We start from the raw sequence: 18,141 nt of genomic DNA on the forward strand, positions 1-18,141 counted from the left end.
GGATGCTATCCATTTTTCCATCCACTATGTTTAGTACATGATTATTACCTACTGCGGCCTGTGCTACACTTCATGCCTCATGACTATCACGAGCCATCAAAGCAGCACGCTGACCTTTTCACCCACCTCTAGTGGCTCCTCGTCTTCCCACAGCACTAACTGAAACTTTTCTGTTTCTTTAAAACCTTTCATGCCAACATACTTAATTTTGGCAGATGATCATGACGTCTCAGTTTTAAAAAAAGGAAACCAATTTTGAATTCTCTCGACTGTCATATTTCTACCACTAAATACAGAGTACCTATACTTATATCCTCACTTGTCATTTTCTTTTGCGCCAAAGGAAGAAACACCTCTACTTGTAATCCTAATTTTCCACATGACCTTCCTTCCTTCTTTTTTATCTCATCATGCCTTCCATTCCTGAACGGCACTTAATCCTAAAAATAAACCCTTCACTAACCTCACCTTCCTCTCAAGCCCTTGCCTGTCTCTGACTTTCCTTTCATCGTACAACATCTTAGCCATATCTACAATTCTCTTCACCACTTCCTCACTTCTCATTTAAGCTTGAAGCTCGCTGTATATAATGTGACTTTCAGCCTCTACCGTTTTCTGGAAGCTAGCCTGTGAATGTTACCTATGTAATCCTGAAAAATCCTTTAACTTCTTGATCTTCATCATATTACTCTTCTCTATGGAGTTACACATTGATTTTCAACCTCTATTTCTTGACACTCTCTCTTCTCTTGGTTTTTGAAACATGATTCTCTCAAGCTATTAATAATAGTATTTACGCAATGCTTAATGAGGTGAGGAGTACTCCATTAAAGGTTTGTCTACTTTATCTCATTTATTTCTCATAACAACTCTTTGAGGTAGGTTCTAGTATTGCCACGGACAGAAAAACTGAGGCTGTGAGGGCCATGTAGGGAGTAGCTGGACTGGGTTTCAAACTCAGGGCTTCCTTAATCTAAAATCCAGGCTCTTAACATTGACACATACAGCCTGGTTCCCCACCCATCTAACTGCTTCTTTACCCATTTCATTTACTGGAGTCTCTTTCTCTTTATTCCTTTAAAGGCAGTCGTTTCCCAGGATGGGTTCTTCAAACTTCTTTATATTCCAACACATTCTTTCTGGATTATATCATTTCCTTTATAGTGTGAACTCTCACTTTGTTAAGCTTTCATTTTTCCTTTGGGTTTCACAGCACATTTCCAGCTGCTTCCTGGGCTCTCCACATGGCTGCCTGACTGTCGTGTAGACACTTCAGAAAAACACATGTTAATTTTGAGGTTTGAGCAAGACACTCGCCTATTTGGACGCCTGGTGCTGCATTTGTGAAATGAGGGGGCTAGAGCAAGTAGTTTCAAACTTTCTTTTTGATCAGAAGACCACTGCTTTTTGGGAACAAATTTTTATGTAAAGCCAATCATTAGGAATCCAATAAAATCAGAATGACTCTGGCTAAAGAGGCAGTGAGAAGACGAGTCCCTATCCATCTGGCATCGTTCCTTACTCACCACAGCAGTCTCTCAGGTTCCTCTTCAGAATCAAGGACTCCACCATCTCTAAAAGACCCTCTAGTTTCAAATATAATTCTTTAACCTTCCTTTGAAAGTTAATATAATGCTGTAGCTATTCCTATTTGTGTAATCCCAGTTTTGTTTTGTTTTGTTTTGTTTTTAAAGATTTTATTTATTTGACAGAGAGAGATCACAAGTAGGCAGAGAGACAGGCAGAGAGAGAGGAGGAAGCAGGCTCCCTGCTGAGCAGAGAGCCCGATGCGGGGCTCGATCCCAGGACCCTGAGATCATGACCTGAGCCGAAAGCAGAGGCTTTAACCCACTGAGCCACCCAGGCGCCCCCTATAATCCCAGTTTTAACTAAAGATTGAAATATTTACTTAACAAGCCAAATTTTAAAAGTCTCATAATTTAATTCCTCCATTTTCCTTATTTTCCACCTTTAATTGATTTATACCCCTTGCTAGTTCTGTTGCTTAAATAACTCAGGTTTATCTCTTTTTTCCTTTTCTCCTGCTACTACCTTCAATCAGATTTACCATGTCTACTGAAATAACCTATTGTCTCCCCTCCTTCTGATCCCTTTCCTGACCCAATCCACTCTCCACACTGTCTACAAGCGAGACAATTACAAATTATGCTTTTGATCATGCAGGTACTTTGCTTAAAACCCTTAATTAGTTTCACAGATCAAAAACAAGTACATATTCCTTAAAACGGCATACAAATTAAGTTCTAAACTACTTCAATCTGCATATCCAAATACTTCCCATCCCCCATACTACAACTTTCTTTGTGGATATGCCAGACCACCTAAGATTCTATAAATATATCTCATACTTTCCTGACTCTGAGACTGTTCATGCTTATCACTCTGCCAAGAACGCCATTATCTTCCCTTTGTCTCCACTTTATTGCCTTTGAAAATTCTTCTCAACCTCTCAAGTCCAACTTCCCTTTGAAGCTTTTTTTCAACTACTCAAGCAAGTAATTTCTCTCCAATCTATTCCAATAATATTATGCTTGGGCCTGACAGGCTTCCATGCTTTATAATTAGTTGGTATACTATATGATTAGTTGGTATCTATGAGTTGGTATAATTGGTTGGATCATCTGTTTGTTTAGGCCAGGATAATATCTATTTTAAATGTCTATTTTAAATCTTCATGCTGACACTCTCAATAAATACATTTTGGATTGAACTAAAAAGTAAAAACAGAATTACACTATTTTCCTGGTGAGGCTACCCTCCAAAGAGAGCAATGGTTCACATAATCACAGAAACTTCTAGAAATGTAAACAGACCATTAAAACCTATGTAGTATTAAAATAAAAACTAAAACAATATTCAAAAAAGACATGCCTGGCATTACAAAGAGTAGGAGTAATACCCAACAACTGTGATGTTAGGATTTATTGCACTAAGAACAAATAGATCTTCTCTGAAAATTACTTGAGCAATAAAAATATGTAAACTTCAAAACTTATTAAAAGTTTCAAATTCACAGAACATATATATCATCACCAATTTCTAATATTTTCCTTGAGGTGTCTTATAGTTAATTTTATCTCTCTAAAGCTAAAGAAAACATTAAGCAAGGATCAACTTTATCAAACATCAGTTTGTTTTATTTCCCTTTTTATGACAAGTTAATTTGGCCCAAGGGGTGCTCATATTTAATGTTATTTCTGGGTGTGTCTGTGAGGGGCTTCGGTGTGATATTAGCATTTGAATCAGTGGACTCAATACATTGCCCTCCTCAATCTGCGTGAGCATCACAGAATCTGGTGAGAGGCTCAACAGAACATAGGTAGGAAAAAGGATGAATTCCTCCCTTTTTCCTGCCTCACTTTAGAGCTGGACATCTCTTATGTCTCTGGCCCTACAACTGGAATTTATGACACTAGCCACCTTGGTTCCCAAGCCTTCAGACTTGGACTGAATTATACCATCATTTCATGGGCTCCAGCTTGCACAGAGCAGATAGTTGGCCCTTTTGACCTCAATAATTATGTGAGTCAAATCCTTACTGTCTGTAGTCATGTTATACCTCTGAATCCAATCTGGTCATGATCCCCCTTGAGATTCTGTTGAAAACTATAAAAATACATCGATGAAAATATTACATAAAATTAACCATTGTTTTGGTAGTAAAATCCACCTAAGAGCCAGAGATGCACCCAAGGTCCTTTGCCACATCCACTTGGTACAAGTTAAAACATTTCATTTACTCTTCTCAATTAAATCATTCTTGCTTTTCTTCCAAAATTAATGCAATTATAAAACCCAAGTAAACCATACTGTCATGAATACACATTATGACTTTAAAAATTAGGTTAAAAATTGCAATTTATCCAAACTCCTTGAAAATTTTAAAAAACTGAGCAGAGAAGTAATTCATTATAAAAGAAAAAAACTAAAAAAATTACTAAATTTTAAAAAGTGAAAAAAAAAGTTACAGTTTCAAAAATAATAATGACAAATTTCACTATTCAAATAATTGAACTGGATTACTGATCTAATTTCTAGACACACTTTGATTCTTATTAAGAAATGTAATCTTTAAAGATAGAACAAAATTGTATTTATAATGAATTATCCTTCCATTATATCAGATGAGCCTGAATGTCCCCTTTCAGAAACCACCAAACAAAAAGGACTGCAAAAGGAAGAAATATAATAACTCATCCTTAAATAACCTATAGTTTTTGTAAACAAAGTTTCCAACAATCTCAACTTACTGTAAAACTTTATGCTCTGTGTCTTTAGTATTGTTAATGTTTTGCTACTTTATAGTTCCTAAAATATACTCAGTATGATTTAACTATGTTAAAACATACTCCTGAAATATAATAAAATGTATTATTTTTGTAAAGTGAATTTTCTTTTTTGCATTTACTTTCTCTATATTTTCAAACTTTCAGAGATGTGTTCCCCTCGTAGTTGATAACTAAAAGGACCAAGAAGACTAAATAGTTATGGGTAATTTTGACACTTTCTCATAGCTGATTGGCTGATAAAAGTAAGAAATAGTCATAAGTGTGTGAGGTATCCTAGAGATTCATATAATATGACATTTTTCGGGGCGCCTGGGTGGCTCAGTGGATTAAGCCGCTGCCTTCGGCTCAGGTCATGATCTCAGGGTCCTGGGATCGAGTCCCGCATCGGGCTCTCTGCTCAGCGGGGAGCCTGCTTCCCTCTCTCTCTCTCTCTGCCTGCCTCTCCGTCTACTTGTGATCTCTCTCTGTCAAATAAATAAATAAAATCTTAAAAAAATATATATATATGACATTTTTCTTTTTAGAATATAAATGTATTAATTGCACAAAAGAAAAAAGCTTATGAAGTAATGTATCTTAGGCCAGTGTTAATTGTATTTTTTATTATGCTAATGGTATACTGCATAGAATTAAATGTACCCAATATATTTTGGCATCCAGGATAGACATAAAAATGACTACCGCATGGTACCTCTGACATGTTACAGAAATATTATCTTATTCTTATTCTAACTCTTATTCTATTCTTATTCTAATAGTATTCTCATTCTAATTCTTATTCTTCTTATTCTTATTCTAATAGTAAATTCTTATTCTTATTCTAATTTTTATTCTAATAGTAAATTAACACATGTAAACAAATAAGCTCTTGAAATGGTTTCTAATACCAAAGCCACATAGGTTGCCCCAGAAAAACTATGTTCCTAGTTGTAGTTACCAGGATTTACCAGAGACACAATAATCCAAAAAGTATGGGGGATGGACGGAAGATGAATAATGTCTGTTATAATTCAACATTTTAGCTAATAACCCGGCATCCAAGTTTCTGAATCACTTGTAAAAAATCTATTTTCTTTTCAAAATAGAATAGGATTTTGGGGCACCTGGGTGGCTCAGTTGGTTAAGCAACTAGCTTGTCTCAGGTCATGATCCCGGAGTCCTGGGATCATGCGTCTGCTTCTCCCTTTGAATCTCTCCCCTCTCACATTCTCTGTCACTTTCGCTCAAATAAATAAATAAAATCTTAAAAAAAAAAAAACCAGAATAGGATTTTGACTATGATAATAGAGTGAGATGTGCAGAGATATAAATATCCAATCAAGTATATATATTTGTGTATATATATATACATATATATATATATATAATTTTTTTTTCCCTGAAAGAGAGAGAAAGCACATAAGCAAGGGGAGGCCAGAGAAAGAGGGAGAAGCAAGCTTCCCACTGAGCAGGGAGCCCAATGCAGGGCTGGATCCCAGGATCCTGGGACCATGACCTGAGCCAAAGGTCGCTGCTTAACTGAGCTGCCCAGGCACCCAATATAGAATTCTTTTTAACATTACCTGTAAGAAAAGGATATGAACATTATTATCTCCTTCTTATACCACTTAAGTTTAGCTAGGCACTATAAATTGATGCGAAATAGCATCATTTCTCACCCAATGCAGCCAATGTAAAAGCCATTATCTTCCTGCACTACTTTTTAATATGTCCCAAGTCCTTCATCCTTCACACTGGGTCTTTCTGATATATGTGTGCTCTGCCTCTGTACTTATGCTCTTGTTCTTGCCTAAATAAGCTTTTTTTCAAGGTCTAACTCATGTTCTATACTCTCTACAAAGCTTTTAAAAAAATACCTGTATTAACTGATTTCTCATTTTTCTGTTTAGTTAATAAGTACCTTAAGATGTGTTTGCTACTTACAAGCCACAAGATCCTTTAAAATGTTAAGGGTAAGGCACATTTTCTGAGTATGTACTATCCAACTTGAGGTGCTGTGTTATTTAATCTACACAACAACCCTATAAAGTTGATACTAATGTTCTAATTTTATAGATAAGGAAATCAAGTGTAAAAGACATTAATTTTCCCAAAGAAACACGGCCAGCAAGTATATTCAATAAAATCCTCTTCTGGTCCAGTGCACCATTTATTGTTGACAAGAAAAGTTAATGCACCACTCAAAATGCCTAAATTTTACTTACTATCTCCAAGGAAATTCTCTTTAAGGCTTTTTAATCAACAGTATTATTGATTGACTATATAAAACACTATTCATGAAAATTCACTGTAAGAATTCTATTCTTACCTCCTAAAGAGTGCATAAAAATTACAGTTGTCTTCACATGCATTCTAGTATTGAAAATCTTTTAAATATTTAGAATATAAAGAATAAAACAGAAATTAAGAATGCATCATTTAGGGGCGCCTGGGTGGCTCAGTGGGTTAAAGCCTCTGCCTTCGGCTCAGGTCATGATCCCAGGGTCCTGGAATCGAGCCCCGCATCGAGCTCTCTGCTCGGCAGGGAGCCTGCTTCCCTTCCTCTCTCTCTCTGCCTGCCTCTCTGCCTACTTGTGATCTCTGTCTGTTAAATAAATAAATAAAATCTTAAAAAAAAAATTAAAAAAAAAAGAATGCATTGTTTAATAATGTGATAGACTACCTAACATGGATACTATTGTACTTTTTGATTTTTGATCCCTCATGTTAATAAGTAATGTTTACACAGATAACTCATAAATAACGTTAGAAATAGTTTTATAGTCCTAGTTAAAAGAAATTCTATTTTAGTTATTTAAAAAAAAATTTAAGACAGCTCACAATTAGGAGTAATTATGATTTGGTAATCTACAGCACTCTAAAAAAGTGATGAAACCCCAGAGGTCAAATTCCTCCAAAACTTCTGAATTACTTGAACATTTTTGTCAAACTAAAAGATTCATAAAGTTGTAAAATAAATAAGAAAAAATATAATGACATATCAGTTATGACTATACTAGTTATATACCAAAGATTTAAAAGCAAGTCTTTTATCATTAATGCTATGGCCAATGTCTTAAAATACTGATAAATTATTACATGTTTGACATGATGGTGAGTATTTTTGTTTGTGAATATAATTCCAGAAGTTAATTTTATTATATTCTTTACTGCAAAATTTAGACTATATTATTTTCAGAGAAAATATTAAGTCCATTTCTTATCTAAAGAAAAACTTTGTGAAAACTTGAAAGATTTAAAGTCATTTCAGACATTTTTCTTTCAACACTGCCTTAATAAACTTTTAAAGAACAAGGACTTTATGAAACTCTCTATAAATAATTTCCAGAGATGATCAAAATTTATTAGAATTCTATAATGTAATAAAAGTATTCATTCAACCATCCTAATATGACTTCTTTCAACTCCTGATCATGCCCATATGGTTCATCTTCCTTTCACTAGTATCTACTTGATGTAAATTGATTTCTATAGATACCATACCTATAATTACCCTTAAAGACACAGGTCACTGTGAAAAAGTTAAGCAAATAAAAAATAAAATACCACATTAACTTTCATTTAACAATTAATAAAGATATTAATTTAATAACTTTCTATTTCTTCTCAGATCTCTGACACAAAAGCTAATACTTGTTTGACACTATTGAAGATTAGGATAGATGTTCCCTATCTTTTCTTTTGGAAAAGTATACTTAACACAATGAAATTATAAGCCCAAATTGAGTATAATTCTAGATTTAGGTGAAAACAAATAAATTTATAAATATTGACAGTGATAAGTATTGGGAATTTCTCAAGTCAGTTGATTTAAGATGTTCTAATTAAAATTGCTTTAGGTCCCATACAAAGAGACTTCTGCGTTCCTTGTTATTTTATCATAATATTCTCTGAACAGGAAACTAAGCTTTCTTTGCTCATCCTTATTTCAAGCCTATTTGACAGTGTGGGGGAAATACTATAGCATTTTTCATTTTATATAGAACTAAACCATGAATTCAAGGGTTAACCAATTTGTTTAACTTAAAAACAAATTAGCAGTAATTAATGTGATTAATGCACTGAAATATATGTTCTTTCCAAGTATGTCATATTTAATGGAGAAAATTTGGAGAATTCCTCCAAATACAGCAATCAACAAGCATAATTCTTTAAGATGCTTAAAAGGTTTACTGAAAAGCCATGAGGAAAAACCTCTTCATGAATCAGTTTTTGTGTCTGTTTCCTAAACAAACCAGACTTGTGTCAATATTTTTATATATAAAAAGTCACACTGGCTTCCCTGATGAATGCAAAAGACTATAAATCTCTTGTCTCATGAAGTATATTTACATGTAATGATTGGTTATGATAACATGAAAATAATAAAATATCTATTTTCCTTATAATTATCCTTATAACCTCATGTGCAAACTCACTAGCTTAACTGGTTTGATTTAACAAAGGACCAAAACTACAAGAGCAAGATGATTTTTTTTTTTAAAGTAAAGAAAAGGTTGTTTTTGCTTGTCTTATTTTTTTACACGATGGTCCTGAGAACACATGTAGGCACTGTTAAAGAAATGGGGTTAGAAGCTAAGATAACAAATACCCAAATTTCAGATGAAAATATTTTATGGTTATACCTTCTTCCTGAAGGCAGTGATTATAGTAAGATCTAATAGTATTTAATCCTATTTACCTGTCTCTATCTGGAGAATAATGGTCATCCATGACACGATGTCTATCCATTCGGCTAATTGTATTATAATGTCCAGCAGCAGATCGTGTCCCTCGAAGCCCCTGTTCCACATTCCGACTGAAACAGCAAAACCCATTAAACATATTAATAGCCCATAATCATACAATACACTAAGAAATGAGGTTTATTAATAAAGTAGAAAAAGACAGAAATCACTCTAATGTCAAGTTCAAGTTTTCTGTTTTAACTAATTGCACCTTGGGCTAATGGGATACATTTCAACTGGAGGCTGACAATGAAGTTAGGAGACTGCTACTATAACAGAGATAAACATAAACATGGTAGCAATAAGGACAGAGATAAGGATTATCAAATTATTAATGGATGTTGCCCAGGTTTCTAACAGTGATTTTTGACGCAATACAGGAGGAGGAATAAATTTGTGTGGAGAAAATGAGCTCAGCATGTTGTGTATAGATAATATTGGTGTGACTTGTTTTAGGAAAATGATTATGATCTGTTTTTTAAAAATCTAAATTGAAGTCTTTATAAATGATCAATGATGAGTTTTTTTAAACTACCATTCTTGGCCTGGACTGTCAACTTACACACTTCTTTTTCATGATAGAATAAGCCTCTTACATAGCTTTTGCTATTGTTTTCTGTTAGGCACAGATAACTCTATTCTAAAACTTTGCCTATTTTTTTTTAAATGTGTTCAAATAGTCTTTCCCTGGTAAAAGACAAGCATTCTTTTTTTTTTTTTTTTTTTTTTTTAGTTTTTAAATTTAAATTCAATTAGCCTAGGTATAAGTACATCATTGGTTTTTGATATAATGTTCAATGTCCTTTTTAAAAATAAGAAATGTCTGGAGCTGAAGGCAGAGGCTTTAACCCACTGAGCCTGGGGCACCTGGGTAGCTCAGTGGGTTAAAGCTTCTGCCTTCGGCTCCGGTCATGATCCCAGGGTCCTGGGATTGAGCCCCACATTGGGCTCTCAGCACAGCAGGGAGCCTGCTCCAACGGCCCCCTGCCTGCCTCCCTATCTACTTGTGATCTCTGTCAAATAAATAAATAAATAAAATTTAAACAGATTTTCTAAGACATTCTTCCCCCAACCTGTGTTTTTTCTTTAATTCTTTGCATGATTGCTCCTGACTTTAAAACCCCATCAGAAGTTTATTTCCCCCTATTCCTTAAAGCATCAATAACTATCATTCAATAGTGTAGTTAGTTGGCTCTAACTAGATATGCTCAGTATTGATAAGCAACTGAAAAGCTGGGTCTTCTTTATGATTTTGAACTCTCACATAAAAGAATACGTACATCAATCAAAGTTACAAAGTAGCCCATACTTCATATTATTCTCAATATTTAGGTTGTTGAAGAACATATTTGTTTTTACCTTTAGAAATTATTGATGATTCTTTGTGATAGGTAGGTTTTTAATATCATCCTACAAATAAAATGTATATGGTTTCTTACCTTTGTGGAGGAGGGACACTGGGTGACCATGATCTAGTCCTTCCTATAACATCTACTCGATGAGGAGACCCTGATGGTGAACAATGGTTTGATGACATTACTTGTTCTGGTACTGATAATGTGGAGCTTTGAAGATCTCGACCATTGTGTCGATAATCTAAAGGAGCAAAGATTAAGAGTACAATTATCTACCCACTAAGTCCTTTAGCATTTTGTACATTAGTGAAACAACTAAATGTTAGTGAAGTTGAAAGCCTCTGAATATATTAAATGTAAGGCATAAGGAATAAAACAGAATACCATCATATTTTGTAAACATTTAAATTAAAAATAAATGACAAATTTTTAGATAGCTACTATGTCCAAGGCACTGTGCTAGTTAGGCTAAAACTTGTATATACAGTTAGTTATCTTTACTAAAAGAGGCAAGTTTATTCCAAAAACATTTTCATCCCTTTAATAAACTAGAAGAGCTTTTAATTATTTTACAACAATTATAAATATTCAAAATTATTAACTTCACAAAAATTCCTGAAAGTCTATGGTTATTTCTCTAAGAGAGAAACAATATTAGAAAGTATCCCGAATACCATCTGAAGTACGAATGTACTGTTTTTCTTGTAGTGATCAACAGGGTTGAGATACAACAGGTGCCTGAGACTAAAAACACGACAGTTTGGAGGAGGGAAACATCTCAATGATTTGACACACTTAGAAAAATGTATTAGAAGTGACAGAACTCAAAGGAATGTTAGAAAGCAACAGATTTTTTTTTTTTTTTTAAGAAAGCAATAGATATTTGACTGATGGAGAGAAAAGTAGAAGGAATTCAAAGTTGGTAGAAAAACCACAATTCAGTGTGGGGCAGCAGTAGGGAAATAAACAGTAAAAGTAAGTTTGACCCAAGTTATGTATGTCTAAAACATCATGAGGCTTGTGATGGAAAAAACCTGAACATTTCTGGACAGGAAGTGATATTATCCCCACTACCATTATCTTCATCATGATCACCATGGCTGCTATTGACTTGTACTATGCGCCAGGAACTCTGCGAGGGACTGTACAAAGTGGTGCGCTACAACACTTGTTTCAGAATTAAGTCAGAAAAAGTACTGGTTCATTTGTGATTTTTTGCAACACGTTCCCATTTTGCAGTATTATCTGAAATTAGGTTCCCAAGGAATACAGCAAGAAAAAGATCTGGGTGCACATGAATGACTGAAGGAGTGATCTCAAGAGAAAGGAATTAGCAGAACAGGGCATGGGAAGAAACTAAATAAGAACGTGAGGTCAGCTTGATTCCACCGGAGGTTCTGGAATGTCAACTGTACCAGAGTTGCTCTGACTTTCAAGCAAGGGTTCTGGACTTTTGTACTTCAATGTTAGCCAGTCATGACTGAAGATGCCCAGTGGGAAGGGGGTAGGATTATTTTCTGTTTGTCTAAGGCCGATTCTCTGGAAAATGGGGCAGCTGTTAGTTGTGAGCCGCCAACATTCATGGAGATGGGTAAACCAGCTGAACTAAAGAGGATATGGCTAGAGCACCATCAGTGTCCACTCCATCTACCAATAATAGTAGCTGAAAGCAAAGTACATTAACACAGCTGGATGCAGAAAGCTAGAGAAACACAGAATTACATATGATGCTCATTCCTTCCATGTTCTTCCTTTTGGCTCACTTTGGTCAAAAAAACTCCATCTTAGAAGTATTTCTTGCATGGGTTCTTCCTGGTTTTATGAATATTTCCCTTGACACCATAACTTTGCAGACTTATCCTCCTTTCCATCTAGACATATTCCTTCCACCAAGATACCTTCACCTTATTTTTAAATTCCACAGTTAACACTTTTTATTGCTTAAAAGTTAACATGACTTTTAAAATTGTGCTTGTACTTTCATTTTTAGTGTTTTAATTACAAAGTTACAAGAGTTTTGAATGGTCTGATCTAACCTGTTTTCCCAGATGCCCTGTTGTTTTTAGTACATGACTTTGTAGAGCACAAGGTTTTTTCAGGAATCTATAAATGATGTGAAAGAACCAACTCTGCAATTCTGCAAAGATTATCCCCATTTTGGAGCACCTGGGTGGTTCAGTCTGTTAAGCATCTGCCTTCTGCTCAGATCATGATCCCAGGGTCCTGGGACTGAGTCCCACATCAGGCTCCCTGCTCAATAGGGACCCTGCTTCTCCCTCTGTCTGCTACTCCCCCTGCTTGTGTTCTCTCTCTCTCTCTGACAAATAACTAAAATCTTAAAAAATATATATTATCCCCCATTTTATATTTCAGGAAACTGAAATTTACGTTAGGAAATTTACTAAGAAATTTAAATTAAGTGTCAAGTATAGGGCCTGGGATTTAAAGCAAATTCTATCTCACTCCCGATGCTCTCACTGTGCTCTAAGACTACATTGATCTTTCATGATCAAAATAATAATTAAGGAAGATGAAGCTGACAGCAGGATACAATTCAACCTAAAGGTTAGAGAGATTGCAGCAAGATTGATTGTTCCTACAAAATGCAGAACAGATTGTCCAATAGAACTCTCTAAAATGATTAAAAATGTTCTCTATCAGCACTGTCCAATATGGTAGCCACTAGACACACGAATACTGAGCCCCTGAAATCTGGCTAGTGTTAAGGACGAACTGAATTTTTAATGTATTTATTTTAAATCAATTTAAATATAAATAGCCACATATAGCTAGTGGTACAATGTTGTACTATGAAAACTGGTAGTGGGCACAGACTACATGGGAAAAAAATCAATATGATCATTCATTCAACAAGTATTTATGACTATATGAGCATGTTATTCTATGAGCTACAGTGAGCAAAACAAAAAGCTTTGCCCTTGTGGACCTTAAATTCCAGGTGGAATGATGGAAACAACAAAAATCCCAATAAAAAATTATATGATATGTTTGAAGGTGATTAGGTGTTAAAAGGGAACATAATACAGAGTAAAGGGAGACCAGAATGTCAGAATAGGGAAGATGGTCAGGCATAGACAGGACTCACTGAGAAGTTGGCATTTCAGAAAGACTTGAAAGAAGTCAGATGCTTTGCTATAAGGATATAGAGAGAGGAGGGTTGCAAGACAAGTGCAAAGACCCCAAGATAGGAGTCAGGCTAACATGTTCACAACAGCAGGGAGAAGAGGGTGCTAGGAATGGAGCAATGGAAGAGATCAGAGACACTTGGAGGAAGGAGGAAAATCACATGGAGCCTTGTGTTGCCTTGTAAAGATGTTTGGCACTTGATCTGAGTAATTTTTAGCTCATTAGAGGATTTTGAGCAGAAACTAAATATGACCTATCTTCTTTAAACAGGATCACTCCAGTTGCCATGCTGAGAATAGACTGAAAGAAGAAAGGCAGTACGTCAGGCAAGAGATGAACCAGGATGACAGCTACGGAGACATGGAAAATAATCAGATTCTGGGCATATTCTGAAGGTAGAGGCACTGGGACAATTTTGACCAAGATTTGATGTTGGACATAAGAGAAAGAGAAGGACAAGAACAAATCTAAAATTTTAATCAAGTGAAAGAATGGAGTTGTCATCAAATAACTTCAGGTTTGGTGGGAAAGATCAGGAGTTCAGTTTTAGACATGTTTAGCTGAAGATATCTGCTACATTTCCAAGCACAGATGTCTAGTGGGCAGTAGAAAATAAAAAAATTAGATACAAATAAGTGGTTTTGACTGGACATGTGTGAAGTTTAGCATACAGATGCTATTTGAAGGATGGGACTTTGAAGAGATGTGATCACTAGAGTAGTGAATGTAGACAGCAAATAAGTCCAACAATGGAATCTGGGGACGTTCTAATATGAACCAACAACAATCTGTGATCAGATACAAGAGCAAGAAAAGGGAAGAAATAAATGACTCTTAACATTTGACTAGCCCACCAGGAAGTTAAAAGTATACTACAAATTGGTGCCTGGGTGGCTCAGTTAGTTAAGCGTCTGCCTTCAGCTCAGGTCATGATCTCAGGGTCCTGGGATGGAGTCCTGCATCGAGCTCCCTGCTGAGTGGGAAGCCTGCTTCTCTCTCTCTTTCTGCCCCTCCTCCTGCTTGGACGGCGCTGGCGCATAAGCTCTCTCTGTCCAATGTTAAATGTTAGATCTTTGGGGTAAAAAAAAAAAGTATACTATACAGAGAGAAATTTAGAAAGTTTACCAGTTTGGAAAGGAGGAGATAATAGTATTCTCAGCCTCATAGGCAAATAGTTATACATGAGGAAAAGAATCTTGGAAAAGGCATTAGGACTGTCAATAAAGTTTTGAGTAGCATTTATAAAAAGAGCATCGCTGAAATCCAAGGTAAGGGAATATATATAGAAAAAAGAGATATGACTATGGAATTTAAAGGAGACTACTGAGAAAAGGAGGAAGAGTTACTACAAGAAGAAAATTCAAATAATGCAATCTCATGAAAACTAAAAAGAAACAAAGAGTTTTAAGAAAATATTCATTATTAATAATATAAAGAGCTACTCGGAAGTGATAAAAAATGAGTATTGGGGTTAGGTAATTAACTTAGAAAATCAGAATATTATATGTGATATTTAAGAGCTAATTATTAAAACACCACTCTACCTTCCCAATGGAAAATAAATTATTTACATGTGTTTGTATATTGGTTCATGTCAGAGTAGAAAATAATACTAACATTCTAATGGCTACAAACTCATATATTTATTTATATATATATGTATATATATATATATATATTTAATCCATTTATTTGCATTGTGGTGTGAGTCAACTGGTTCAAAGAAGAATGAGTTACAACCATTCTCCTTTCCCTATTCAGTATATCACTGGGGCACAAAAATCCAAGCCAGCAGTTGTTTCCCTGAGAACCCTAAATTTCAATATCAATCAAAGTTTCTATTTACTTTGAAGAATATTAGCAATGCAAATATAAAAAAATTACCTCTGACTTGAATTAGTCAGAATAAACAAAGTAAGCAAGCACATGGGAAATATTACCTCTGGCATAGTTAATTTTCAAGACATCTGCCTTGCAAACTTGGAAAAATTAAATAAAGCAGCTGAAACTGTTCATTATTGAGAAAAGGCTGATAGTTCAGGTTAAAAGGGTTTTTGAATGGTTGTAACAGATACTTTGAATTTGACAGACACGTAATGTGCAGTTGGAAATGAATCCTTTCATATGGAGAACAAAGTACTAACAGATTTGCTGGTGTCTAAACTTAGACTAGTTATTTAAAATGCTAGTTAACATGGGGGTAAGAAGGTAGTGTGTATATGAATTTATGCAATTCACATTCAAAATGCCTCAGGAACAATTTCATAAAGAATGTAGGTTTGATTCAGCTGACAGTCAAATTACTTGATAAACTATTGATTGAAGTATTTAGTCTCTATTGATAACTACTATTAATGATGGAGTTTAAAACAAAAAGGACATTAAAAAAAGAAAAAAATTTCATCAAAATTAACGTGTAAGTCTTAGTTATCATGTTACTTATGTAAATGTAATTTACTACAGTTATGAGCCCACAAAAAGATAACATCTCAGAAACCACAATCATGGTGGGTAGGGAGAGGGTGGTGGGGTTATGGACATTGGGGAGGGTATGTGCTAGGTGAGTGCTGTGAAGTGTGTAAACCTGGCGATTCACAGACCTGTGCCCCTGGGGCTAATAATACATTATATGTTTATTAAAAAATTATTAAAAAAAAACAAAAACAAACCATACATTTCCCTTGTTCTCCAATTGAATGTGAACTCTTCTAAAGTAGAGAGACAGTTTACACAAAGAGCTCAATAAACATTGGTTAAAAAAAAAAAGAAAGAAAGAAACCACAATCATAATCCCGATTTTCATGTTGATAAAAAGAATATGGAAAAAAAATACAGTAATGCTTCAAATTTCTAACAGTAACAGATTTTGAGGATTTGAAATTATCTTCATATTTTTTTAGTCATCAGGTAAATTTCCAACCATGAATCAGGCAATATTTTAAAACTACAATACCATAATTTTAAAATAAAGCTGCATCTGATATATAATCAACATGACAACAATGAAAAAATTTCAAAAAGCACAAATATTTGACATATTTGGGTATGTTGGTGATGTCAAAAAGATTTTTTTACGCTATTATGCAGTATAAAGAAGTTTCAATTATACAATAACTCTTCAAATTTATGGTGAAATCCTTATTATTTAGTAGTTTAAAAATAAAAAGCTTGGAAGTATTCACTTAACTGACATATTTCAGTAAGAATATTCAGTTTAAAAGTGATACAAGAGTTCTAGCAACCGGAATTATTCAAGGGGTTAAATTGCCATGAGGTTGTTTCTTTGGGGGGGGGGTGGATAAAGAGGCAAGTTCTTTCTTATTTTACTTATTATTTAATCTGTTTATTGGTAGATAGTGATGAATAACCCTTCCTTTTTATTACTATAAAATAATTCTGAAATTCTTACCTGATATTATACCAATTCCATCATCACAGTCATAGTCAGAAACTTCACTATCACTTATTCTTTTTGACCCTATGAAGCAAACAATAGCAATAATTAAAGTTGCTGATTATTAAGGGAAAAAGAAACCTCCTCACCAACCTGAAAACAAATGAAAGAGTTTTGAATGAAATACTTGAGAATAAAAAATAGAGAAGGAAATTCATTATGAGCTCACACTTACTTTCATACATACTTTATAATGTGAAGATAGCATTCTTAAAATAAATTCTTAAAATGTGTAAAATAAATTTCCTAAATGCCCTAAAGCTTGAAATAATATCAAATACTAAATAAAAAATATATAATACTAAATGATATATGTATGTGATTTGATTCTGATTGATAAAATCCATTGAACAAAAAGCTAAGTTAAAAATAGCTAGGTTAAGTCAGTCTCCGATGCTTTTACACAAGGGCACTGAAGTTTATATAAATTTCAAAGCAAACAATATGTTATTTCAAGAACATTCCTGTGCCTTTTTCTAATATGCATGACTAATAAATTAAATGTACTCAATTCTTCATTTTTCACACTCATGGAAAAGAAGTATAATTTAAGACATCTTAAACAATATTCTTTTAGTATTAGTTTAGCTGTTCCTCCATTGCTTTGAAAAGAAAATGAGAAATAAACCATCCATAAACTTACTAATATATTTAAATTGTGTATTGATTACACACAGTTACATTTTCTAAGATATAGCCTAAAACAGAGCAGTAATAATTAACATAATTAAAGATCTCTATTACAAAATTTTAAAATGTTAATCATGCTATGGCAAAAATAGCACTGAGTTGATGGTTAAAAGAGATTGTCTTCACACTTAATTATGAAATATATCACATACATAAGTAAGCATGCTATTTGTTTCTTAATATATTTTTTCTCCTACATGTGTCTCAAAAATAGGCACATCTTACAGAATAGAATCCCTTATTACAGTATTTTTCCTTCTTTACAATCAGAAAATGCCTAATAAATGAAAAGTGTTATTTCAAGAAATGACTACTTTTGTCTACTTACGCCATACTTTATTCATTAAATAGACCAAATTCAGTTATCACACAGTAAATGCTTTCCTGTAATGTATATAAAACACTGAGAGCTCACGTTTTATAAGGTGTCTAAAGTAGCAATATTTCCAACTTCTTCT

At 34.1% G+C, this 18,141-nt stretch overlaps 1 protein-coding gene across 35 annotated transcripts in view; it reads right to left on the bottom strand.

The window, feature by feature from the left end:
* The window catches only part of LOC111146851 (regulating synaptic membrane exocytosis 2), a 591,447-nt gene that overhangs the window by 221,005 nt on the left and 352,301 nt on the right, over nt 1-18,141 (bottom strand). For all 35 annotated transcript variants that reach the window (XM_022502578.1, XM_022502564.1, XM_022502568.1 and 32 more), the window contains 3 exons: nt 16,949-17,017; nt 10,477-10,633; nt 8,992-9,108 (listed from right to left, as the gene is read on the bottom strand). In XM_022502578.1, the coding sequence (XP_022358286.1) occupies nt 8,992-9,108; nt 10,477-10,633; nt 16,949-17,017 (343 nt within the window). The remainder of the gene's footprint in view (nt 1-8,991; nt 9,109-10,476; nt 10,634-16,948; nt 17,018-18,141) is intronic.

This window comes from Enhydra lutris, unplaced genomic scaffold, assembly GCF_002288905.1.
Source record: "Enhydra lutris kenyoni isolate GAN:26980312 unplaced genomic scaffold, ASM228890v2 scaffoldscaffold14, whole genome shotgun sequence".
NCBI lineage: Eukaryota > Metazoa > Chordata > Mammalia > Carnivora > Mustelidae > Enhydra > Enhydra lutris.